Here is a 26,143-nt window from a genome sequence, read left to right as displayed (position 1 = left end):
TACAAATAAATGCCATTGTCATGCTAGGATTTTTCTCAGCAAATATTCTGACACTGAAATTAAAAGAAAGGGATTTTAGCCAGCATAAAATCACTCTTTTTTTTTTTTTTTTTTCTCTTTTTTGAGACAGAGTCTCACTCTGTCACCCAGGCTGGAGTGCAGTGGCTCAATCTTGGCTCACTGCAACCTCTGCCTTCCGAGTTCAAGCTGTTGTCCTGCCTCAGCCTCCCAAGTAGCTGGGATTACAGGTGCACACCACCACGCCCGGCTAATTTTTGTATTTTTAGTAGAGATGGGGTTTCACCATGTTGGCCAGGCTGGTCTCAAACTCCTGACCTCAAATGATCCGCCTACCTTGGCCTCCCAAAGTGCTGGGATTATAGGCATGAGTCACTGCGCCCGGCCAATCACTCTTACCAGTGTGTTTTCTGCCATGTGTTAGTTAGAAAGCCACTTTGCTTTTAATTAAGACAAAACAGAACACGTGTCTGTAGTGGTCTGTAAAGCTCAGGAGAGACTTGCATTTCCAGGTTAGTACAAACAGACCCATTTCCTCTTTATTATTTATTTATTTATTTAGAGACTAGGTCCGGCTCTGTCGCGCAGGCTGGAGTGCAGTGGCATGATCTCAGCTCACTGCAACCTCTGCCTCCTGGACTCAAACCATCCTCCCACCTCAGCTTCCTGAGTAGCTGGGACTACAGGCATGCACCACCACACCCGGCTAACTTTTGTACTTTTGGTAGAGGTGAGGTCTTGCTATGTTGCTGAGGCTGCTCTCGAACTGCTGGGCTAAAGCGATCCTCCCACCTCAGCCTCCCAAAGTGTTGGGATAACAGGCGTGAGCCACCGCACCTGGCCTTACTTTTCATTGTTTATTTATTAGTGATGGTGGGGGCGGGTCTTGCTATGTTGCTTAGGCTGATCTCAAACTCCTGGGCTCAAGCCATCCTCCCACCTCAGCCTCCCAAAGTGTTGGGATAACAGGCGTGAGCCACCGCACCCAGCCTTAAACTTTTTATTGTTTATTTATTAGAGATGGTGGGGGAGGGTCTCGCTATGTTGCTCAGGTTGGTTTGAAACTGCTGGTCTCAAGCCATCCTCCCACTTCAGCCTCCCAAAGTGCTGGGATTGCAGGTGTGAGCCACCACAGACCTATTTTCAAGTCTTTTTTCTTCTTTTTTTTGAGACAGTCTCACTCTGTCACCCAGGTTGGAGTGTGGTGGCATGATCTCAGCTCACTACAACCTCTGCCTCCCAGGTTCAAGCGATTCTCCTGCCTCATCCTCCCGAGTAGCTGGGATTACAGGTGCCTGCCACCACGTGCGGCTACTGTATTTTTAAAGACAGGGTTTCACCATGTTGGCCAGGCTGGTCTTGAACTCCTGATCACAGGTGATCCGCCCGCCTAGGCCTCCCAAAGGATTCCAACCCAATCTTAGGCATGACCACCATACCTGGCCATCTTCTTCTTCTTTGAGAAACAAGCTCTCAAAAAAAAAAAAAAGAGCGAGCGAGGGAGAGAAACAAGCTCTCAGAGAGGCTCACCTGCTCTCACCCATCCTCTGACAGCTCCCCCTTCTCTTTCTCAGCCACTGGTTTCCTGGCTCTAAGGCGATTCACCTGAGCCCAGTACACCTAGACTCGCCTTGGCATTTGAGGCTAGCCTCCGGGGTTCTGTGACAAGGCTGTCATGAGGGCTGGGCAGTCTCAAGCCAGGAAATTCTCACCAGGCTGGTTTCCAGGTGGCACATGAAAGCTCTTCTCTCTGGCTAACCCTGCAAGTGGAGGACTCCTGGGAACAATTGAGGCATTTTCTGGAGAGCTGGTGTAAAAGCTCACACTTTTTACTAAACCCTCCACCTCACAAGAGGTCCGGGGCTCTTCCGGATTGCTTCTGGCACACTAACCAGCTTAGTGGTTTTTGAACTCTGTTTTCCGGAGGGTCATGTTAAATGTAGTTCCTCAAAGTATGGGGCACATACTAGTAGGGGGCCTCAGGATGACTTTAGGGGGACAGGGACAAACTATTTATTTATTTTTACAGTATCACTCTCAGCATAGTGACTTTTTGTTTTGTTTTGTTTTTTTGACTCAGAGTCTCGCTCTGTTGCCCAGACTGGAGTGCAGTGGTGCGATCTCAGCTTATGCAACCTCCACCTCCCAGGTTCAAGTAATTCTCTTGCCTCAGCTTCCCGAGAGCTGGGATTACAGGCGTGCGCCACCATACCTAGCTAATTTTTGTATTTTTTGTAGACATGGGGTTTTGCCATGTTGGCCAGGCTGGTCTCAAACTCCTGGCCTCAAGTGATCCACGTGCTTTGGCCTCCCAAAGTGCTGGGATTACAGGCGTGAACCACTGCACCTGGCTGGATTTTCAATAGGTAGAATTATAGTTGGTTACTCACAAATTTTATCCCTTCTACTGTTTCAGAAGTACAATGTAAATGGGCAATTATTTTTGTCCATTTCAAATAACATTATACTACTTTTTCATTCTTCCAACATGATCTTAGGGACTCATTTCAGAGTCTCTCTCAACAGCCAATAAGTAGCAATAATGAAGCACTATCTCTAACACCCAAGAAGTGCCAGGTGGTACACTTACATGAAACCTGATAATCTCGTCTATACTCGTACTGAATTTTAATTATGTTATTTGGATTCTGAGTATGCTCTGCTGGGGTTGAGGGGGGATTTACTCCACCTGTGCATACAAGTAAAACTCTTTGGGGATTAGAAAAAAAATTTTTAGAGATGGGGTCTTGCTATGTTGCCCAGTCTGGAGTGTGGTGATGCAACCATAGGTCACTGCAGCCTCCAACTCCTGAGCTCAAGTGATTCTCCTGCCTTAGCCTCTCAAGTAGCTGGGACTACAGGTGGTTGCCACTGCACCCAGCTAATCTTTGTATTTTTTGTAGAGACAAGGTCTTGCTATGTTGCCAGGGGTGGTCTGGAACTCCTAGCCTCAAGTGATCCTCCCACCTGAGCCTCCCAAAGTGCAGGGATCACAGGCATGAACCACCATGGCCAACCTCTTTGCACATCTGAGCATATTCATTAATTAGCACTTTTTTATTTGTTATTTTTCTAAGTTTGCATTTTGTTAAAAAAAAATAGCATTTCCAAGTCTTTGATGGGAAGTATAATTTGAAAATAATTTTTTTAAGTTACCCGAGTTGAGTCATTACATAAATTTCATACAGATTTCCTATTGAACATGTATCTCACAATGAAAAGAATAAAAGGAGATGTAGTAAAATGATAATACTAGTTATCGCCAGCTGGGAGGAGTACAGAACAGTGAGGTAAGACTGGAGCCTTTATAAAAGTGCAGCATGGGCCAGGTGCATTGGCTCACGCCTCGGCCTCCCAAAGTGCTGGGGGCTGAGGCGGCTGGATCACCTGAGGCCAGGAGTTAGAGACCAGCTTGGCCAACATGGTGAAACCACGTCTCTACTAAAACTACAAAAATTAGCCAGGTGTGGTGGCAAGAACCTGTAATTCCAACTACTTGGGAGGCTGAGGCAGGAGGGCAGGAGAATCGCTTGAACCCAGGAGGTGGTGGTTGGAGCAAGCTGAGATCACACCACTGCCACTCCAGCCTGGGTGACAGAGACAGACTCCATCTCAAAAAAAAAAAAAAAAAAGCAGCATGGTAACCAGAGAAAATGAAGGAAAAAAGTTAAATTTAAAATTTTAAAAAGACCAGTCTGGACAACATAGGGAGACCCTGTCTCTACAAAAAAAACTTAAAAATTAGCTGGGTGTGGTAGCATGCCCCTGTGGTCCCAGCTACTCGGGAGGCTGAGGTGGGAGGATCCCTTGAGCCTGAAAGTTGAGGCCACAGTGAGCCATGATCATTCCACTACATTCCAATCTGGGTAACAGAGCGAGAACCTGTCTCAAAAATAAATTAATAAAATAAAATAAATAAAATGAAAAGAGATGTAGCGTTTGCCCAATTATTATCACTAAACCAAAGTAGTAATAAATTCTTTTTTTTTTTTTTTTTTTGAGACAGAGTCTCACTCTGTTGCCCCCAGGCTGGAGTGCAGTGGCGTGATCTCGGCTCACTGCAACCTCTGCCTCCCAGGTTAAAGTGATCTTCCCACCTCAGTTTCCCAAGTAGCTGGGATTATAAGCGCCCGCCACCATGTCCCGCTAATTTTTGTATTGTTACCATATCGGCCAGGCTGGTCTCAAACTCCCAGTCTCAGGTGATCCACCCGCCTCAGCCTCCCAAAGTGCTGGGATTACAGGCATCAGCCACCGCACCTGGCCCAAAGTAGTAATAAATTCTGATTTCAAAAAAATCTGTCATGCCACGAGTGTGTCCCACACGCAAATTAATGAAAGCTTGGCACGCCGTTCTGTTCCCAAAATTTCTATTCATTGTTTGACTCGTTTGTATGTCTTTTTATATACTGAAGGAAAATGTTAAATATAACATACCCAAAATGAAATCAAAACTCTAGAGAAAATTATAACAATCCAGAAAAGGGATTGACAAACATACAGCCAACTTTAGCTTTGTGCTTGCCTTCTCTATTTTTACCTAATTTGCAGATGACCACAGGTCTGCCTCAAGAGAGCTTGTTCTCAGCACCAAACCGATGCATGCTGACTTTGCTGTTGCTGAGACAGAGTTTCGCTCTTGTTGCCAAGGCTGGAGTGCAACGGTGCAATCTCAGCTCACTGCAACCGCCGCCTCCCGGGTTCAAGCGATTCTCCTGCCTCAGCCTCCCGAGTAGCTGGGATTACAGGCATGCGCCACCACGCCTGCCTGATTTTGTATTTTTAGTAGAGACGGGGTTTCTCCGTGTTGGTCAGGCTGGTCCCCATCTCCCGATCTCAGGTGATCTGCCCACCTTGGCCTCCCAAAGCGCTGGGATTACAGGCGCGAGCCACTGCGTCCGGGCATATGCTGACTTTGAAATGAAAGTCTATGGCCAGGTGTGGTGCCTCACGCTTGTAATCCCAACACTTTGGAAGGCCAGGGTTCAAGGATCACTTAAGCCCAGGAGTTTGAGACTAGCTTGGGCAACATAGCAAGATCCTGTCTCTACAAAAAATGTAAAAGTTAGCTGGGTGTGGTGGCGCAGCTGTAGTCCCAGCCATTTGGGAGGATGGCTTGGCCCATAGAGGTGGAGGCTGCAGTGAGCTGTGATCGCACCACTGCACTCCAGTCTGGATGACAGACCAAGACCCTATCTCAAAAAAAAAAAAAAAAAAGGAAAGAAAAAAGAAAGAAATGAAGGTCTAGAATGCAATGTAGGTCACAGAGCTGAAAAAATAAGCATCCTGTTATTTTCCCTAATTGCTTTATAAAACAGGACTGGAATTGTGGTTTTCATTTTGACTATATTTACTTATTTATAATTTTGGCTTATAGTTTGGGAGAGTAGTTCATATTTTGGTAGAACATGATTTTTGTTTTTGTTTTTGTTTCTGTTTTTTATTTGAGATGGAGTCTTACTCCGTCACCAGGCTGGAGTGCGGTGGCACGATTTCGGCTCACTGCAACCTCCGCCTGCTGGGTTGGCAATTGTCCTGCCTCAGCCTCCCAAGTAGCTGGGATTACAGGCGCCTGCCACCACACCCGGGTAATCTTTGTATTTTTAGTAGAGACGGGTTTCACCATGTTGGCCAGACTGGTCTTGAACCCCTGACCTCAGGTGATCCACCCACCTTGGCCTCCCAAAGTGCTGGGATTACAGGCGTGAGCCACCGCGCCCGGCCTGTAAATACTTTAGTATTTTATAAATACTAAGTATTTTAATATTTAACACTACTACATAATTGCACAAATCTGTAATTAATTAGTATTTTGTAATAGTTATTTGCTAAGTACTGCTACTCAGTAAATACGTTAGCATTTTGTAAGTAGTCATTTGCTAAGTACCGCTACACAGTAAATACTTCTGTATTTTGTAAATAGTCATTTGCTAAGTACGGCTATTCAGTAAATGTTTTAGTGTTTTGCAGGTAGTCATTTGCTAAGTACTGATACTCAGTAAATATGTTAGCATTTTGTAAGTAGTCATTTGCTAAGTACTGCTACACAGTAAACACTTCCGTATTTTGTAAGTAGTTATTTGCTAAGTACTGCTATTCAGTAAATGTTTTAGTATTTTGCAGGTAGTCATTTGCTAAGCACTGATACTCAGTAAATGCTTTAGTATTTTGTAAGTAGTTATTTACTAAGTAGTAGTACTTAGTAATGATGAGCACTCAGGAATCCAATTGCAAGCAAAAACCTATCTTATATCTTCTGCTCATGCTAAGGTATGGGGTTACTTTGCAGACACTAAGAAGACAGATGAAATTAGAATCACTAGGATGGTTTCCACCTGGCCTGTTAATTTATTCACTGGAAAGACTCTTCATTTGCATATGTTTTCACGGGTTTCAAAAAGTCAACTTTTTTTTGGTGGCGGGGGGATAGATTTTGACATTGTTTTCCTAGGGGTTCTACAATGAATGTAAACCTATTCACCTTAAGTTATCATGTTTTTGAGACAGGCTCTTACTCTGTTGCCCAGGCTGGCATACAGGGGAGCGATCATAGCTCACTGCAGCCTCAACCTCCCCAGGCTCAGGTGATCCTCCCACCTCAGCCTCCCGAGTAGCTTGGACTACAAGTGCATGCCACCATGCCCAGCTAAGTTTTTTTCATTTCTTTCTTCCTTTCTTTCTTTCTTTTTTTGTAGAGATGAGGTCTCACTATGTTGCCCAGGCTGGTTTCCAACTCCCGAGCCCAAGCGATTTGCCTGCCTCAGCCTCCCAAAGTGCTAAGAATACCGGTGTGAGTCACTGCACCTGGCTCTTAAATAATTTTTAAATCATAAAGTATTTCAAACATAAGGAGAATATTGAGCAACATAATACCTGTGCACCTGCCACCTTACTTTATCAAATTGTGGTATTACTTGTGTGATGGCTTTTTCATATGTCAACTTGCTTAGGTTTTAGATATGTAATTAGGGTGGGCCATGAGACAGTTGGCCTGGGACTTGAAGGGTGGCACGAAGCAGTAGCCATAGTACTTTACTCTTGGGAGGCCAGTGCTGGTGGCCATTCATCTGGCCAGGCTGGTCTCGAACTCCTGACATCAGGTGATCCACCCACCTCGACCTCCCAAAGTGCCGGGATTACAGGAATGAGCCACCATGCCCAGCCAAGACCTGTAATTCTTGACATGTATTACAGGATTACATAATTGCACAATATCTGACATTAACATCTAAAATTACATTCTTATATATAATATACATATATAAATATATATTTTCTAGTGGTTCTGCTTCTCCAATTGAACCATGACTGATAGAAATTGTGCCCATTTGAAATTTTTGAATAAAAAGGGTCACAATTGGGAGGCCGAGGCAGGTGGATCATGAAGTCAAGAGATTGAGACCATCCCAGCCAACATGATGAAACCCTGTCTCTACTAAAAATACAAAAATTAGCTGGGCGGAGTTGTGCGCCCCTGTAGTCCCAGCTAGTTGGGAGGCTGAGGCAGGGGAATCGCTTGAACCTGGGAGGCAGAGGTTGCAGTGAACCAAGATTGCGCCACTGCACACTCCAGCCTGGCCACAGAGTGAGACCCTGTCTCAAAAAAAAAAAAAAAAAAAGTCACAAGGCTGGGCGTGGTGGCTCACACCTGTAATCCCAGCACTTTGTGAGGCCCAGGAAGGAGCATCACTTGAGCCCAGGAGTTTGAGACCAGCCTGGCCAACATGGAGAAACCCTATCTCTACCAAAAATGCAAAGAATGTGGGCATGGTGACGCACACCTGTGGTCTCAGCTCCTCAGGAGGCTGAGGCAGGAGGATCACTTGAGCCTGGGAGGCAGAGGTTGCAGTGAGCCGAGATCATGCCACTGCACTCCAGCCTGGGCGACAGAATGAGAACCTGTCTCAAAAAAACAAAACAAAACAAAACAAAACAGATTTTTTGAAGCTCCTTCACAAGTGATCTCAGGAGGAGATGGAAGTCAAGGACAATTTTAACTGCAGGAGAAAGATGTACCCTCACAGTAGAGGTCACCTCTGACTGACACAGTGTCTCTGGGCTCTAAATCAACAGAGAAAAGATTGGTCACTCAACTCACTGGTCTGATATTTCTGCCAACAGAATAGGATGAAGAGGCCCTTTGTCTCAGAGCTGTACATTGCACCCAAACATTTACCCCGCAGCTGCTTCTTAGAGCTCAATGCTGAGCAGAGTAGAGAACTCACTTGAATGTCAGATCAGCCTGTGGACTGAGCTCCATTCATAGGATATGCAGTAGCTGAGCTCTGAAGGATGAAAGCCCATCTCTGACGTCTGTTGCCCCCTCCTCCCCATCCCCTGCCTCCTCCATTCATTCATTCAACACACATTTACTCTGTCCTGTGACACAGGCACTGTGTTAGACAACGGGAACCAGAAGATGACTCCAACAGAGTCCTGGCCTCAAGAAGGTCACTTTCCTTGACAGTAAGGAGGGCATGGCGGCCCACACCTGTAGTCCTAGCTATATAGGAGGCAGAGGCAAGAGGATCGCTTGAGCCCAAGAGTTAGAGGCTGCAGTGAGCTATGATCATACCACTGCACTATAACCTGGGCAACAAAGCAAGACCCTGTCTCAAACCTATATATATATATGTGTGTATATATACGGGTGTGTGTATATCATGTATATGTATATGTGTGTATATATGTGTGTGTGTGTATATATGTGTGTGTATATATACACACACACACACACACACCCCCCCTTGATAGGGAGGAGACAGACATATGTGACAACCTATGTCCAGAACCACCTAGCCTGGAACTGCGACTTTCTTTTTTTTTTTTTTGTAGACAGAGTCTCACTTTGTAGCCCAGGCTGGAGTGCAGTGGCACAATCTCGGCTCACTGCAAATTCCGACTCCCAGGTTCAAGTGATTCTCGTGCCTCTGCCTCCCAAGAAGCTGGGATTACAGGCGCTTGCCACCATACTCGGCTAATTTTTTTTTTTTTTTTTTTTTAGTAGAGATGGTGTTTCACCATGTTGGCCAGGCTGGTCTCAATCTCCTGACCTCAAGTGATCTACCCGGCTCGGCCTCCTAAAGTGCTAGGATTACAGACGTGAGCCACCGTGCCCGGCCGGAACTGTGACTTTCTACTTGGAACTGAGCTTCCTTTCCAACACCAAAATGTGTCTTTCTCACAGCTCATTCCGTTGTAACTTCGAGTTCGCAAATTCTTTGTGCAAAACATCTAACTTCTATTTCTATAACTGAACTTGATTTCAATTCCCATTGTGCTGGGTGTCAGAATCTTAATTATGTCAGGTAATTAAGCAACTTCTTCTCCCTTCTTACCATAGACTAGGGGAGAGAGTCGAGGCCCCAGATGGGACTGCAGTATTCTCAGTCCGAACCGTGAACAGAGTCACCCTCAATCCTCTCTACTCTTGTGGTCTTGAGGGGCCACTGCTACCTCCTCCTGGTCCTGGCCTTGAGGCTTCTCAGCACTGGCTTTCTCTGAATTCCTTCTGTGCACAAGTGAATCATTCAGCTTCTTCCTGAACCAATAAGGATTTCTCGCCCAGGTACTCCTGTTCCATGGTTACTCGACTGTTACTGCACCATGCTTGACCCCGAGGGGAACTCTGCGAAGCTCACCACCTCCCCCAGCTTCCCAAGGGAGAAGGACACACGTACCCTCTCCTCTGAGACCTCCAAACCTGTGTGGGTGTCTGTCATAACTACCACCCCTGCCTCGTACCCGTGCACACCCGAGGACTGTGTCAGGAGAGGCGGATGCGTTGATGTCTAAGCGTTCTTGCATCCTTAACTTGGAAACCTGAAAAGCATGTTCTTTTCTTTGATCTCTGGATGTTTCATTTTGTTTTTTTGTCATCTCCATCTTTCGATGCCTCATGCAATGAATTGTGTGTGGGAGGAAGGGAGAGGCAAACATGTACAAGGACACAGAGGTATCCTGGGAGAAACTGTGACTCTTACTATAAAATATGAATCTCACTCCTATAGCACCTTGTACTTTATTTATTTTTATTTATTTATTTTTATTTTTATTTTTTTTTTTTGAGGCAGAGTCTCACTCTGTCACCCAGGCTGGAGCACAGTGGTGCAACCTCAGCTCACTGCGACCTGCGCCTCCCGGGTTCAAGCAATTATCCTGCCTCAGCCTCCTGAGCAGCTGGGACTAGAGGTGCTTGCCACCACGCACGGCTATTTTATTTATTTATTTATTTATTTAATTATTTATTTAGTAGAGACAGTGTTTCACCATGGTGGGCCTCAAACTCCTGACCTCAAGTGATCTGCCAGCCTCGGCCTCCCAAAGTGCTGGGATTACAGGCATGAGCCACCACACCCAGACAAAACATGGATGTCTAATGGGATAATTTCAAGCACTAGAGCAAGCGAATTGGAAGAATCAATGGCAAGGAGCAGTAGCAATCGTTTATGAAATCATGATGAGGTGCTGGCAGCTGATGCACACTCACAGTCCCACGTAATTCTTCAAGTGAAATTCCCACTTGGGAGGAATTTACTATGAGCCATTTTCCAAATAAGAGAGACGAGAGAGTCTCTACCTCTTCTTTGGTGCGAGGAGATTGGTGCAGTCAGTGAATGGCAGAAGTGGATATGCCCCCAGATCTATCTCAAGTCCAGATTCCAACTCATCACTTCCCTAAATGTGGTCTATTCTGCCAGGTTGGATAAGGGAAGTGGTTCTGCTTCCAAACTTAATATGTGACAGATGAGGCAACCTAAACCAAAGTCTTCTTGAGTTTGGCCAAACCATATGCTGCTAAGGCTCAAATCCAAATAACCGTAACAAGCCGTCCCAACTATGCCACAACCCACATGACTCAAAGGCAAGGGAATCCCAGGCGACAAGGTCCAGGAACAGGCACTCTGGGGAGTCTGCAACCTCTGATCCTGCTCCCGTGGCACACACAGTGCCCCATCTGCCTCCAGACCTGCGCTGAAGAAATGGGGGGATGGGGCAGACTTTGTAAATGTCACTTGAGGCCTCTCAAACAGGGACTCTGTAGATGATGTTAATGGGCCAGATGGAATGCACATCTGCCCCTAAATGTGTTTCTTTTTTTTTTGAGACAGTGTCTTGCTCTGTTGCCCAGGCTGGAGTGTAGTGGTGCAATCTTGGCTCACCGTAACCTCCACCGGCTGGGTTCAAGTAATTCTCCTGCCTCAAGCCTCCCAAGTAGCTGGAACCACAGGCATGTGCCACCATGCCTGGTAATTTTTTGTATTTTAGTAGAGACAGGGCTGGTCTCGAACTCCTGGCCTCAAGTGATTCACCCACTTTGGCCTCCCAAAGCGCTGGGATTACAGGCATGAGCCACCGTGCCCAGCCTTGTTTCTTTCTAAATGAGACTTCCTTTGTGTCTTTACATTTCCTTCTACAAAAAAACTATGCCATGTGGGCACAGGAGCTTATGCCTATAATCCCAGCACTTGGAGAGCCCAAGGCCAGTGGATCACTTGAGCCCAGGAGACCAACCTGGGTTAACATAGTGAGACCCCAGCTCTATGAAAAATTTAAAAATTAGCCAGCCATGGTGGCACGCACCTGTGGTCCCAGCTATTCAGGCGGCTGAGGTGGGAGGATCTGTTGAGCCCAGGAGTTCCAGGCTGCAGTGAGGTACGATCTGGCCACTGCACTCCAGCCTGGGCAACAGAGCAAAGTGCTGTCTCAGAATAAAATACTTTTTAAATAAACTAAAAACTCAATGGGCCAAGTGTGGGTGGCTCACATCTGTAATCCCAGCACTTTGGGAGGCCAGGTGAGGCAGAATAGGGAATGTGGGTAAGGTTAACCTTAACCAAGGGTTAAGGCATAAACAAAAGAACAGCAGGTGCAGCCAGTTCTAGGCAGGATTAGGCAGCGTAGAGGCCACGTGCTCATTCCGTCAATCAGACGCTGATTCAGTCAGTCAATCAGAGTGGGGTGGGGTGTCAGACTCTGATTGACGGGGGAGGCGGGGGGGTGTGTGCCACAAGTCTCCACTGCAACCTCTGATTGGTCACAGGCCAATCCTTCAGAGGGTGTAACCAATTGGAGGCCTCTAACGGGCACCTAGGGGCGTTACCTAATTCTTCTAGCTTAATAAAAATCCTAATAAGGGCTATTGAGCCGTTTGCTCTATCTCGCTCCTGCTCCGTAAATTGTACTTTCGCTTTAATAAATCTGTCTCCTCCTTACTCGGGTTTGTTTTTTGTCTTTCGTTGCCTTGTTTTTTTGTTACTTTATTTGTGCATTTCGTTCAATTCTTTGTTCAACACGCCAAGAACCTGGACAATCCATGGTCAAGACCTTCCATCCAGTAACAGAGGCAGGAGGATCCCTTGATGCCAAGAGTTCGAGACCAGCCTGGGCAACAAAGTGAGACCCTGTCTCTATTTTATTTGTATTATATATATATATATTTTATAACTATCTGGGCATGGTGGTGCATGCCTGTGGTCTCAGCTACTCCTCGGGCTGAGGTGGGAAGATCGCTTGAGCCCAGGAGTTGGAGGCTGCAGTGAGCTATGATGGCACCACTGCATTCCAACCTGGGTGCCAAAGCGAGATCCTGTCTCTAAATTAAATTAAAAACAATATCACCAAAACAACAACAGGTTGGGCGGTGGTGTCTCACGCCTGTAATCGGAGGACTTTGGGAGACCGAAGTGGGAGACCATTTGAGGTCAGGAGTTCGAGGGCAGCCTGAGCAACATAGTGAGACTCCACCTCTACAAAAAATAAAACTGGCCTTGGTGGCGCGCGCCTGTAATCCTAGGTACTTGGGAGGCTGAGGCAGGGGGATCGCTTGAGTCCCGTAGGTTGAGGCTGCAGTGAGCTGAGATCGCGCCACTATACTCCAACCTGGATGACAAACTGAGACCCTATTAGAAAAAAAAAAAAGTGCCCCGCTCACTTTTTCCAGAAACGCGCAGCCCTCGCCTGTAGCCAGGAGAGAACGCCGCGAGCCAGCAAAACACATACTCCGCCAGGAAACGGACAAGCCCACCCAGGGGTGCCAGAAGAGGACACCGCGCTGCAGGTTCTTCTTCCGGGCTGGCGGCGAGCGCTTCCGGGGCGGCGGCGAGGGAGGCGGAAGTGCGGTGTCCTGGCAGGTGGCTGTTGTCTGTGGGCGGACCGTGGGAGGCTCCCGAGGTGGGGGCCGGGTCGGGATGGCTGCAGCGGCGGCCGGGGCCGGGAGCGGGCCCTGGGCTGCCCAGGAGAAGCAGTTCCCGCCCGCGCTGCTGAGTTTCTTCATCTACAACCCGCGCTTCGGGCCGCGAGAAGGAGAGGTATGCGGAGTGGGCGGCGCGCGGGGTCAACGGGCCCGAGGGGCGGGCGGTGTCGGTGCCCCCGGGGAGGCGGTCCTGTGGTTCTGCCCACCTCGAGCGGCACAGACCTAGCCTGCGTTGCGCCAGGTGCGAGTCCGAGCCAGGGACTGCGGCGGGGACCTGACAGCAGGCAGGGACCGCTTCAGGTCCTGGGTCGATGCCTGTCTATGGAATAAAGCCCTGTCGGGTCTGTCACTCCACACCCCAGGTTGAGGCTGTTTGCGCTTTGCTTTGCGTCACTTCTGGGAAATAAACATTGAACTTGGCTTTGTTAAGTGGTTAGTCTCCAGCTAGAAGCGTGGAAGCAGAGTGGCAGACGCTAGCCCTCAAGCGATGCAAGCTTGGAGGACCCTGTAAAAGTTTTCTGCCAAATGAGAGAGAGAGAGAGAGAGAGAGAGAGAGACACAGAGAGAGACAGACTGTAATCCCAGCACTTCCGGAGGCCGAGATGGGACGATTGCTTGAGGCCAGGAGTTCCAGACCAGCCTGGGCAACATAGGAAGATCCCCATCTCTTACTCACCCCCGCAAAAAAAAAAAAAAAAAATCGAAAAATGAGCCAGGAGTGGTGGAACGCACCTGAGTTCCAGCTACTCAGGAGGCTGAGGCCAGAGGATCGCTTGAGCCCAAGTGGTTGAGGCTGCAGGGGAGCTGTAATTGCGCCACTGCACTACAGCCTGGGCCACAGAGACCACATCTCCAGAAAAAGAAAAAAAAAACTTGTTAGTTCAAATGCCTGGGACCTGGCAGGATTTAATTTTCAGGGAGCTGTGTGTCTGCAGATGTGCACACCTTTATTTCTTACAAGCATTGGTGTATTACAAATTAGCACTAGGAAAGAAATCTAGAGACTGAGTTTTCATAGAAATTACCTGGTGCTGCTTCAGATATAACGTGACTTATTGAATATCGAAACTGCCTTTCTGGCTGGTGGGCAGTATTTGCACATGACGAGATAATTCCTGTTTTTCTTATTATTTTTAGTAATAGAGATGAGGTCTCACTGTGTTGCCCAGGCTGGTCTGGAACTCCTGAGCTCAAGTGATCCTCCCGCCTCGAGCTCTCAGAGTGCTAGAATTACAATACCTGTGTTTCTAAAACTGGTCTTTGTTTTGTTTTGTCATTAGCATGTGTGACACAAGAGGTCGGCATTGAACTTAGCGTTTTTAGTAGCTAAGATGAAATGTTTATATTAATGTGCTTCTGTTTCTTCATGTTTCAGGAGGAAAATAAGATTTTATTTTATCATCCAAATGAGGTAGAAAAGAATGAAAAGATTAGAAATGTCGGATTGTGTGAAGCTATTGTACAGTTCACAAGGTAATACCTTTAAGTGTGCCTTTTAGAGTTCAGTGAATTCTTAAAACTTCTGCTGGAGAATTGTCCCAAACGTATTTTTTTAACCTTTGTAGGACCTTTAGCCCATCAAAACCTGCAAAATCTTTACATACCCAGAAGAATAGACAGTTCTTCAATGAACCAGAAGAACATTTCTGGATGGTCATGGTATTTACATACACGGTGTATCTTTCTGAAATTGTACGGTGAAGTTATGGGTGATCTTTACTATTCAGAGTTTGGGAAAGTTCTCTGGCTATTGCGTCCAAGTAACATTAAAATAAAATTGGTTGTAATTTTAAAATCAAGTTCTTCCTATTTGCTTTATTTGTTCTTGGGGCTGTTTTAAGAAGTTGTGTTTCTGGTGCTATAGCATGTTCAAAGTTTTTAAATTAAGGCAAAATAAAAAACATGGTATAATGAATTCATTGTATAATTTCAGTTTATCAAACTTTGCAGGTTGTTCGGAATCCTATAATTGAAAAACAGAGTAAAGATGGAAAACCAGTTATTGAATATCAAGAGGAGGAGTTGTTGGTAATGTGTCATTATTTATTTATTTTAAATGTATTACTGAGTATGTTGAATCCCTCAATTGGTCGTGTTGAAACTTGGTGGCTTTTGCGGAAGTTTCTCGGGGTATATAGCAAAGGTTTATGTTTATCGTTTACATGAGCATAGTCTTTTTAAAATGTATATGTACCCTATCTCACTAATACCTTCTGCTCTTCATCTACATTGAAAGCCCTCCTAAAGTAAGGCTTACTAAGTCACAAATTAGAATTTAAACACTTCTGGCTGGGAACAGTGGCTCACACCTGTAATGCTAGTACTTTGGGAAGCCGAGGCGGGCAGATCACTTGAGGTCAGGGGTTCAAGACCAGTCTGGCCAATATGGCGGAACCCTGTCTCTACTAAAACTATAAAAATTGGCCAGGAATGGTGGCGCACACCTGTCATCCCGGCTACTCAGGAGGCTGAGGCAGGAGAATCACTTGAACCAGGGAAGCAAAGGTTGCAGTGAGCTGAGACTGCACCACTGCGCTCCAGCCTAGACAACAGAGTGAGACTCCATCTCACAAAAGAAAAAAAAAGTAAACACTTTTTCAGCACACAACTATTGTGGGACCAAGTTGATAAACATTATACCGTTTGGCCAAGAGTCAGTGTAGCTTTGCCATCTCTCCGATAGACATTGTTTTCCCTCGAATTGAGATCTGTGCTGTGTTTTTGTGTCTGCAGGACAAGGTTTATAGTTCAGTGCTACAGCAGTGCTACAGCATGTACAAGGTAAGCCTGGCATTCGTTTTGAACCGAGAGTCCAACCAGTTACCCCTGTTTATATAGGCTCCAGGGTTGTTTATATAGGCTCCAGGGTTGTTTAAAGAGAAATGTTTCAGTGACTGCAAAGTGACTGTGTATTTCTCTTAGAGAAGAAAATAATGAGGCCTTGGAAACAGGTAGTGAGGTTTATGCCCACATTTATTCAGGGAGTATTGAACTCCCTTCTCTCTCTCAGCCTCAGAGTGGGAATGTGTCCCCACTGATGAAAACGTGTGTCTCTGTCCTCAAGGAACGTACAGAATGCAGATAATTTTATGATTTAAACATTTCAGTGAGGCAGGGCACAGTGTATCACACCTGTAATTTCAGCATTCTGGGAGGCTGAAGTGGGAGGATTGCTTGAGCCCAGGAGTTCAGGACCAGTCTGGGCAATATAGCAAGACCCCATCTCTACAAAAAATGTTTGTACAAGTTAGTCAGGTGTCATGGTGCATGCCTGTAGTCCCAGCTACTTGGGAGGCTGAGGTGGGAGGATCGCTTGAGCCTGGGAGGTCGAGGCTGCAGTGAACTATGATTGCACCACTGCACTCCAGCCTGAGTGACAGAACAAGATTCCGTCTCAAAAAAAAAAAAGGATAAAAATGGTGATTCCGTTCATTGAAAGAAAACTGAAAAATAAAAATTTGGGTGATATGATTTATATAAATTGAAACTTCAGGGTGAGTTGAAATTTTTGAAAGATGCCCAGAGCAATTAGGCAGTTTCATATATAAGACAGCATCACTTAACAGTATTTTTTTGTAACTTATATTTTTAACTCAGCTTTTCTCATGTAAATATTTTTTCTGTTGAAAAGAACTGGGAGATTTAATGAGCTGAATTAATAATCTAAAGGAAAAAAAGAACTTGTTCTACTGAAAAAGTGAGCATAGGAAATCGATTTTTTTTTCTGCTGTCTTTTACCTCATAGCTTTTTAATGGAACATTTCTGAAAGCCATGGAAGATGGAGGCGTCGAGCTTCTGAAAGAAAGATTAGAGAAATTCTTCCATCGGGTAAGTACTTTGAATTTCATTTATAACTTTAGTGAGCATTCAGCAGATTTTTAGAGAAATATGGACAGACAAGTTCGTTTCTTACGTACAAAAAACCCAGAACTTGAAAGTGGCAAAGAGCCTGAGACAGACCGTCGTAAAACTGGAGCAGCGAGGAGGCGCGTGAGGCGAGGAAACGCGTGAGGCGTGCACTCTGGACCCTCCCTCCAGCTGTAAGGCAGAGCTTCCTGCGTTTCCCCGGGGCTCTTAAAGAGTCCTGGAGTCATCTTCGGCCTCCTTGTGTTTTACCTGCATCTGTCCTGGGCTTACTCAACAGCCGTCTTTTGTGTGAGGGATCAGTTGATCTTTTGTGTGATGGATTGGTTGATACGGAAAACGTGATTATTGGAGTTGCACATTGTTAGGGATGGGCTCTGTTTACTGAACAGGCATAAGCTGTGTTGCTGCAGGAAGAGTTACTGAGTTACTGGCTGTGGGACTGTGTCAGATGAGCCATTAGGGACTTGTGTCCCAAGTGCTGTTCTTCCATTGTGATTGAATTTTGCATATTTCACCCGACCTTGTCAAGCTCAGTTTATCTTTTTTTTTAAAAGGAAACAAAAAAAGAGGGTCTTGTCCTGTCTGTTTTGCCCAGGCTGGTCTCAAGCAATCTTCCCTCCTCGGCCTCCCAAAGTGCTGGGGTTAAAGGCATGAGCCAACTCGCCCAGTCCAGTTTCCCTTGAAGAAACAATTCTCAATTTATTTTCTTCTGAAAATACCTTCTGTGTCTATTGTTGAGTTCAACTTTTCTCTCTAAAACAGCTTTCATAGCTATTTTCGAATTTTTTGTTTCTCTGAATTACTTCTTTGTTTTGTCATTTTAATGACCACAATTATCCACTCGCATATTATCTCCTGGTTTCTGTTCTTGTCCTCATTTCTCTCTTACACGTCAACATATGGATACAACTGTTGTCCTGACTACGTATCATTTAGACGCGATTTTAGTTAAGATGGCACTCTTGGCTGGGCGTGGTGGCTCACGCCTGTAATCCCAGCACTTTGGGAGGCCGAGGCAGGCAGATCATGAGGTCGTGAGTTCAAGACCAGTCTGGCCAACATGGTGAAATCTCGCCTCTAAGGCCGGGCGCGGTGGCTCACGCCTGTAATCCCAGCACTTTGGGAGGCCGAGGCGGGCGGATCACAAGGTCAGGAGATCGAGACCACGGTGAAACCCCGTCTCTACTAAAAATACAAAAAATTAGCCAGGCGCGGTGGCGGGCGCCTGTAGTCCCAGCTACTCAGGAGGCTGAGGCAGGAGAATGGCGTAAACCCAGGAGGCGGAGCTTGCAGTGAGCCGAGATCGCGCCACTGCACTCCAGCCTGGGCGACAGAGCGAGACTCCATCTCAAAAAAAAAAAAAAAAAAAAAAAAAAAAAAAAAAAAAAAAAAAGAAATCTCGCCTCTACTAAAAATACAGAAAAACTGGCTGGGCGTGGTGGCACACGCCTGTAATCCCAGCTGTTCTGGAGGCTGAGGCAGGAGAATCGCTTGAACCCAGGAGGCAGAGGTTGCAGTGAGCTGAGATCGCACCACTTCACTCCAGCCTGGGCAACAGAGCAGGACTCCATCTCAGGGGGGAAAAAAGATGGCACTGTCTGTAGTATTAATGGATAGATCCCTCATTAGGTTAATCTAATTTGAAGGGCACTACTATAAGGAATTAAATACTTTTTCTTTTTTTTTTTTTTTTTTTTGAGACAGTCTCACTCTTGTCACCCAGACTGGAGTGCAGTGTGTGATCTTGGCTCACTGCAACCTTCGTCTCCCAAGTTCAAGTGATTCTCCTGTCTCAGCCTCCCAAGTAGTTGGGATTACAGGCTACCACGCCCAGCTAATTTTGTATTTTTAGTAGAGACGGGGTTTTGCCATGTTGGCCAGGCTGTTCTCAAACTCCTGACCTCGAATGATCTGCCTGCCTTGGCCTCCCAAAGTGCTGGGATTACAGGCATGAGCCACCACACCCAGCCAAGAATTAAATACTTTAAAGTGCTAGCTGGGCACAGTGGCTCATGCCTGTTCCCAGTGCTTTGGGACACCTAGACATGAGAATCACAGAGGCTGAAAGTTCAAGACCAGCCTGGGCAACATAGCAAGACCCTGTCTATACCCCCCAAAAAAACAAAAAAATTTTGGGCCAGGCACGGTGGCTCACACCTGAAATCTCAGCACTTCGGGAGGCCGAGGTGGGTGGATCACGAGGTCAGGAGATTAAGACCATCCTGGCCAACATGGTGAAACCCTGTCTCTACTAAAAAATACAAAAAAATAGCCGGGCGTGGTAGCAGGTGCCTGTAGTCGCAGCTACTCAGGAGGCTGAGGCAGGAGAATGGTGTGAACCTGGGAGGCGGAGCTTGCAGTGAGCCGAGATTGCGCCACTGCACTCCAGCCTGGGCGACAGAGTGAGACTCCATCTCAAAAAATTTAACTTTAAAAAGAGGTAAAACACAATACTGAATAAACATTAACTAGATATGTTTGAACTTTGTATCTTGGAATTGGTACTGAGTTCACACTCGGTTACCCATGTTTTTGCCATGGCCTCATTGTTGCGCTGTTTGCTAGTGTGTAATTGTACCATAAATATGAGTCTGACATAAGATTATCAAGGAGCATTATATTCAGTGTACTCTTAGTAAATTTTATGCCTTACTTTTTTTCCACAGTATTTGCAAACGCTACATTTGCAGTCATGTGACCTACTTGACATTTTTGGTGGAATCAGCTTCTTCCCATTGGATAAAATGACTTATTTGAAAATCCAGTCCTTTATTAATAGAATGGAGGAAAGCCTGAGTATAGTCAAATACACTGCGTTTCTCTATAATGATCAGCTCATCTGGTAGGTACACCCCGAGGCATGGTATTAAAAGAAAAAATTGAGATAATGAAAACAGCAGTGACTGGATTGATGGCAGGTTGTCAAACAGGAACTTGCAGGGGGAGGCTGGGTAGGAAGCATCTTCATAGATATTGTCAAAATAAAGCAGTGATTATTTAAAGCAGAACTAGGGTGATTTGGGTTAAAATTTCCAAGCAGAGGAGTTTAAAACTGGTTGCATGAAAGATGAAAGGCGGGCCGTGTGCGGTGGCTCACGCCTGTAATCCCAGCACTTTGGGAGGCCGAGGTGGGCGGATCACGAGGTAAGGAGATCGAGACCATCCTGGCTAACACAGTGAAACCCCGTCTCTACTAAAAAATACAAAAAACAAGCTGGGCATGGTGGCGGGCACCTGTAGTCCCAGCTACTCGGGAGGCTGAGGCAGGAGAATGGCGGGAATCCGGGAGGCGGAGCTTGCAGTGAGCCGAGATTGCGCCACTGCCCTCCAGCCTGGGTGACAGAGCGAGACTCCGTCTCAAAAAAAAAAAAAAGAAAGATGAAAGGCTGGGTACAGTAGCTCATGCCTGTAATCTTAGCACTTTGGGAGGCCAAGTCGGGCAGATCACTTGAGGTCAGGAGTTTGAGACCAGCCTGGCCAACATGGGGAAACCCTGTCTCTACCCAAAATACAAAACTTAGCTGGGCGCGTTAGCACATGCCTGTAATCGCAGCTACTCGGGAGGCTGAGGCAGGAGAATCGCTTGAACCCGGGAGGCAGAGGTTACAGTGAGCCAAGATAGCGCCACTACTCCAGCCTGGCAACAGAGAGACTCAGTATCCAAAAAAAAAAAAAAAGAGAAAATGTTCCTGTCAAGTAAGGTTTAGGAATCCTATTTTTCTTTTGGAGTTTTTTCCGAAATGACAAATGTGAGAAGCGGAAATTTGTAGTTTTTTTTTTTTTTTTTTTTTTTTTTTCTTATAGTGACGGGGTTTATTGTGTTGGCTGGGCTGGTCTCAAGCTCTTGGCCTCAGCGATCCACCCGCCTCGGCCTCCCAAAGCGCTGGGATTACAGGCATGAGCCACTGCACCTGCTTTCTTTTAAAGAAGCTACTGTTCTTTTTTTAAATCTAAGAAATCCAAAGTGTTATACAAACCAGGAAATTACCTGCTATCGTCAAACTGTTTGTGTCCTGCAGTAGGAACAAGGTGGTCACAAGACTGCCCAGCATACGTGACCCCTGAGAGCTGGATGGCAACCGAGGCCGCGCACTTTTGGCCTAGAGTAGGTGGACAGAAGCCGTGGAGGCGTAGCAGGGAGTGGCCGGGCCTCCCGCAGCTGTTCCAGGACCCTCAGGTTTTATGTTCCCATTGACTATAGCCCACTTTCTTTTTTTTTTTTTTTTTTTTTTTTTTTTTTTTTGAGACAGAGTCTCACTCTCTTGCCCAGGCCGGAGTACAATGGCACGATCTTGCTTGGCTCACTGCAACCTCCACCTCCTGGGTTCAAGCGATTCTCCTGCCTCAGTCTCCTGAGTAGCTGGGATTACAGGCACGTGCCACCATGCTCAGCTGTTTTGTATTTTTAGTAGAGGCGGGGTTTCACCATGTTGGCCAGGCTGGTCTTGAACTCCTGACCTCAGGTGATTTGCCTGGATTGGCCACCCAAAGTGCCGTGATTACAGGTGTGAACCTCCGCACCTGGCCTAGCCCTGTTTCTTAGTTAGGGGTGTGGCCATATTTTACTACTATAACGTGAGGTCAGCTAATAGAAAAGGCCAAACTAGTTCCCCTGAAATTTACCTTCCCTGCCAAAATCTTGTAGCTCCATTTTAAGGAGAGAAACAAGTTACTGTAAAGAAATTTGAATCCAGTTAATAAACAACTTGGTGGGTTTCCACATGAACTTTGTTATCTCCTAGGAAGACAACACAAATTTCTGGAGAAAATCCACCTACTTTTTTTTTGAGATGGAGTCGCTTTCTCTTGCCCAGGCTGGAGTGCAGTGGCATGATCGATTTTGGCTTGCTGCAACCCCTGCCTCCTGGGTTCAAGCAATTCTGCCTCAGCCTCCTGAGCAGCTGGGATTACAGGTGCGTACCACAACACCCAGCTCATTTTTTTGTGGAGATGGAGTTTCACCATGTTGGCCAGGCTGGTCTCGAACTCCTGACCTCAGGTGATCCGCCTGCCTCAGCCTCCCAAAGTGCTGGGATTACAGGTGTGAGCCACCGTGCCCGGCCTCCACCTATTTTTTAATTTGACAAATTGTTTATGGGGCAACCTTCTGCTGTACTGACTCTGCTGTAGTTGCTTTCTGTGTGATACGCACACGATGTTAGTAAAGTGAAATACTGCCGTGGAATGTAGGAGATGGGAGGATAGTTGTGCTCCTGTAGCATCAGATCTGCAGAGGGAGTGGCTCCTCCCCAGATGAAAATGACAGGAGGTACTTGCAAGTGACATGCATCCACGGTGATAGGGAGATGTAGTGTGACAAGTCGGAATCCAGCAGCAGTGGCCCATGGCCTTGTCTCCACCGAAAAGAGAAGAGCAGCTGAGATTCTGATCTCTGGGACGGACACAAGCCCTGCCGTGGGTGCAACCTCCTGAGAGTGAGGAAGAACGAAAGAGCAGAGGGTCCTCCAGGAGCTCATTCTGGGAGACGCTGGAGCCAGAGTGACTAGCAGCGTTGGCCCTTGGAAGCCTGGAGTCACAGGACAATCTGGTGCCCAGCTCCGGGGATCCTGCTGGCATTGTCATCTTGGAATAGCATCCGAGGGGTAGAGCAGGGCACAGCTCTGGTGGCTGCACAGAACTGTTCTGTTGTCCTCTCCCCCACGAGCACACTGGAGGTGTCAGTCCCAGGAAGTAGCAACAAAAAGAACCTTCAAGAAAAACAGCATGTTACTCCAGTTGTGATCGCTTCCACCTGTCATCCCAGCACTCTGGGAGGCTGAGGCAGGAGGATCACCTGAGACCAGGAGTTGAAGACCAGCCTGGGCAACATAGAATGTATCTCTACAAAAAAATGCAAAAAAAAAAAAAAAAGCTGAGCACTGTGGTGCGCACTTGACAGTCCCAGCTACAGAGACTACAGAGGTTGAGGCCGGAGAATCACTTGAGCCTGGAAATTTGAGGTTGCAGTGAGCTATGATAGCACCACTGTACTCCAGCCTGGGTGACAGAGCAATACCCTAAGAAAAAAACAGCACGTTTTGACGGAATTGCTCATTTAAATGCCAAGAAAGACTTTTAAACCAGGTGCGGTGGCACATACCTATGGTCCCAGCTACTGGGGAGGAGGAGGCAGAAGGATCGCTTGAGCCAGGAGTTACTTGGAGACGAGCCTGGACAATATAATGAGGCTCTGTCTCCACCAAAAAGGGGGAAATAAAAGAATTTGTCACAAGCAGAGTAAATATTACCCTTATGTATTTACTTAGTATATTGTTTTGATTTTTTTTTTTTGAGACAGAGTCTCACTTGCTCGGTCGCCCAGGCTACAGTGCCATGGCGTGATCTCAGCTCGCTTCATCCTCCGCCTCCCAGGTTCAAGCGATTCTCATGCCTCAGTCTCCCAAGTAGCTGGGATTAGAGGCGCGTGCTATCAGTCCTAGCAAAATTTTGTATTTTTTAGTAGAGCCGGTGTTTCGCCATGTTGGCCAGGCTGGTGTTGAACTCCTGACCTCAGGTGATCTGCCCACCTTGGCCTCCCAAAACCTGCTGGGATTACAGGTGTGAGCCACCGCGCCTGGGCACCTTCAGGATATTTCAGTGATCTTGAATAGAAAACCCACAGATCCAGCCTCACTGTCTGTCTGTCTCTCTCCTTTTAAAAAACTGATTCCAGAGTCTGATGCCTGCTAGTTTCTCTCTGCTTTCTCCACGTGCTGCTCCTTCCTGCCTCATTTCAGATTAGACGGTTTGCCTGAAGCTTGTTTTTCTCCTCCTCCTCCTTTTTCTACACCGAGATGTGGAGAATTAAAATCCATGTACATTTCTGAGACCTAGGATCACGTTCCCTGTCTACAGCACACCCATATTTTCCCGGGGGACTAGGGGAGAGAATGTGGGGTTACCGTAAAACCCAGGAAGCTAAGAGACATCTGCTGCTAAAATGAAACAGTGTGGCTTTGGAGGTTTCCTGCATAATCCTACATGGAATTCAACCAGTCCGATCCCTTGTGACTTTTTATCTCAAATGGCTTGTAAAATACAAGACTACGTAGGAGTAGCCTTTTGCAGGTCAGGATGAAGTTCCAGTGCCTGGACTCCAGTTTAACTCTTTGCCTTCCTGAACTTCGCAGTCAGGAGGTGAGCCTCTTGATATAATGTTAAAGAAAAAAGCACCGGTAGTCGCAGCTACTCAGGACGCTGAGGTGGGAGGTTCGCTTGAGCCTAGGAATCGGAGGCTGCAGCGAGCTGTGGGCGCACCACTGTAATCCAGCCTGGGCGACAGACGAGACTCATCTCTTGAAAACTGAAAAAAGATGAGGCCAGGCACAGTGGCTCACATACGTAATCCCAGCACTTTAGGAGGCTGAGGCAGGAGCACTACTTGAGTCCAGGAGTTTGAAACTAACCTGGCAACATAGCAAGACGCCCATCTCTACATAAAGTAGAAAAATTAGCTGGGCGTGGTGGTGCACGCCTGTAGTCCCAGCTAGTCTGGAGGCTGAGATGGGAGGACCACTTGAGCCCTGGAGGCTGAGGCTGCAGTGAGCTGTGATCGCACCACTGCACCCGGCCTGGGTGACAGAGCAAGATGTTGTCTCAAATTTTTTTTTTAATAAAAAATGAGGTTTATCCAGAGCTTAAAATTTTTTGGAGAAGTTTGACAAAGTATACCACGTAAATTCAGATTTACCTCAGTGCTAAGAATTATGTTAGGGAAAAGGAAACTCATTTTGATCTCAGGTAGAAAAATAGATTGTTTTGAGTTTTATGTAGCTTTAGACTTTAAAAAGTTAGAATTTATTCTGTGTCACTAAAAATGACTTGAAAAAAATTTTTTTTTTTTTTTTTTTTTTTTTTTTTTTTTTGAGGCGGAGTCTCGCTCTGTCTCCCAGGCTAGAGTGCAGTGGCGCGATCTCGGCTCACTGCAAGCTCCGCCTCCCGGGTTCCCGCCATTCTCCTGCCTCAGCCTCCCGAGTAGCTGGGACTACAGGCGCCGCCACCACGCCCGGCTAATTTTTTTGTATTTTTAGTGGAGACGGGGTTTCATTGTGTTAGCCAGGATGGTCTCCATCTCCTGACCTCGTGATCCGCCCGCCTCGGCCTCCCAAAGTGCTGGGATTACAGGCTTGAGCCACCGCTTTTTTTTAAATGAACTTTATCACAGCGGTGGAAAGACGGAAGACAATTCCAAAACGTTTAACCCAGTGCTTTTCTGATGTTCCAGGAGTGGATTAGAACAAGACGACATGAGAATTTTATACAAATACCTTACCACCTCCCTTTTTCCAAGGCACATGGAGCCTGAGGTATGATGGGCACCATCGCTGCACACACTTACTCACATCCAGGGACACAGAGGGGGCGGGTGAAGTGCGATGGTGGTGCGTGAGAGCGTTTCTGATCATTGCTGATGTATATTTTGTCTTAGTGTGATATTTATGTCGTTGTGTATCAGTTAGCACAGAAAACCACATGCAGCTCTCCAGTGTGTGACATTCAGATGTGATACAGAAAGCATCGTTTTGTGTGGGTGCGTTGGTTTTTTGTGTGTGTTTTTGGTTTTTTTTTGAGACGGAGTCTCGAACTTTTGCCGGGGGTGGAGAGGTTCAAGCGACTCTCCTTGCCTCGGCCTCACAAGTAGCTGGGATTTACAGGCGCCCGCCACCACGCCCAGGTAATTTTTTTGTATTTTTAGTAGAGACGGGTTTCACCATGTTGGCCAGGCTGGTCTCGAACTCCTGACCTCTTGATCTGCCCACCTTGGCCTCCCAAAGTGCTGGGATTACAGGCATTAGCTACCGCCCCCAGTCCAGAAAGCATGTTTTTAAGAGGAGTGAGTCACTGAGTAGAGGAAAAATTGGATTTTATTTTTCTTTTAATTTATATATTTTATTTATTTATTGAGACAGAGTTTTGTTCTTATCGCCCAGGCTGGAGTGCAATGATGCAATCTCCGCTCACTGCAACTCCACCTCCTGGATTCAAACAATTCTCCTGCCTTAGGCTCCCAAATAGCTGAGATTACAGGTGTCTGCCACCATGCCCAGCTAATTTTTGTATTT

At 46.5% G+C, this 26,143-nt stretch overlaps 2 protein-coding genes across 10 annotated transcripts in view; one reads left to right on the top strand and one right to left on the bottom strand.

The window, feature by feature from the left end:
* The window catches only part of ACTB (actin beta), a 468,316-nt gene that overhangs the window by 400,113 nt on the left and 42,060 nt on the right, over positions 1-26,143 (bottom strand). The window contains exon 1 of one of the 9 annotated variants that reach the window (XM_050784120.1): positions 8,759-8,762. The exons of the other annotated variants lie outside the window; for them this stretch is intronic. The gene's annotated coding sequence lies outside the window, so the exon portion shown is untranslated. Of the gene's footprint in view, positions 1-8,758; positions 8,763-26,143 lie in introns of those variants that run through there. 9 annotated transcript variants of the gene reach the window in all.
* On the top strand, positions 13,097-25,961 carry LOC126950501 (vacuolar fusion protein CCZ1 homolog B). The gene is made up of 8 exons (XM_050784140.1): positions 13,097-13,328; positions 14,589-14,686; positions 14,779-14,872; positions 15,164-15,241; positions 15,947-15,994; positions 16,959-17,042; positions 19,748-19,923; positions 25,306-25,961. Exons 1-8 carry the CDS (start codon positions 13,209-13,211, stop codon positions 25,391-25,393), a joined length of 786 nt encoding a protein of 261 aa, XP_050640097.1. The 5' UTR covers positions 13,097-13,208; the 3' UTR covers positions 25,394-25,961.

This window comes from Macaca thibetana, chromosome 3 (assembly GCF_024542745.1).
Source record: "Macaca thibetana thibetana isolate TM-01 chromosome 3, ASM2454274v1, whole genome shotgun sequence".
NCBI lineage: Eukaryota > Metazoa > Chordata > Mammalia > Primates > Cercopithecidae > Macaca > Macaca thibetana.
The sequence above is the reverse complement of the archived record's forward strand: the minus strand, read 5'-3'. Positions and strand labels throughout refer to the sequence as shown.

Coding starts and splice junctions, on each gene's coding strand:
- LOC126950501 (XM_050784140.1), top strand. CDS start 13,209: ATGGCTGCAGCGGCGGCCGGGGCCGGGAGCGGGCCCTGGGCTGCCCAG. Junction 13,329..14,588: donor TCGGGCCGCGAGAAGGAGAG/GTATGCGGAGTG, acceptor TTCATGTTTCAG/GAGGAAAATAAGATTTTATT. Junction 14,873..15,163: donor AACATTTCTGGATGGTCATG/GTATTTACATAC, acceptor CAAACTTTGCAG/GTTGTTCGGAATCCTATAAT.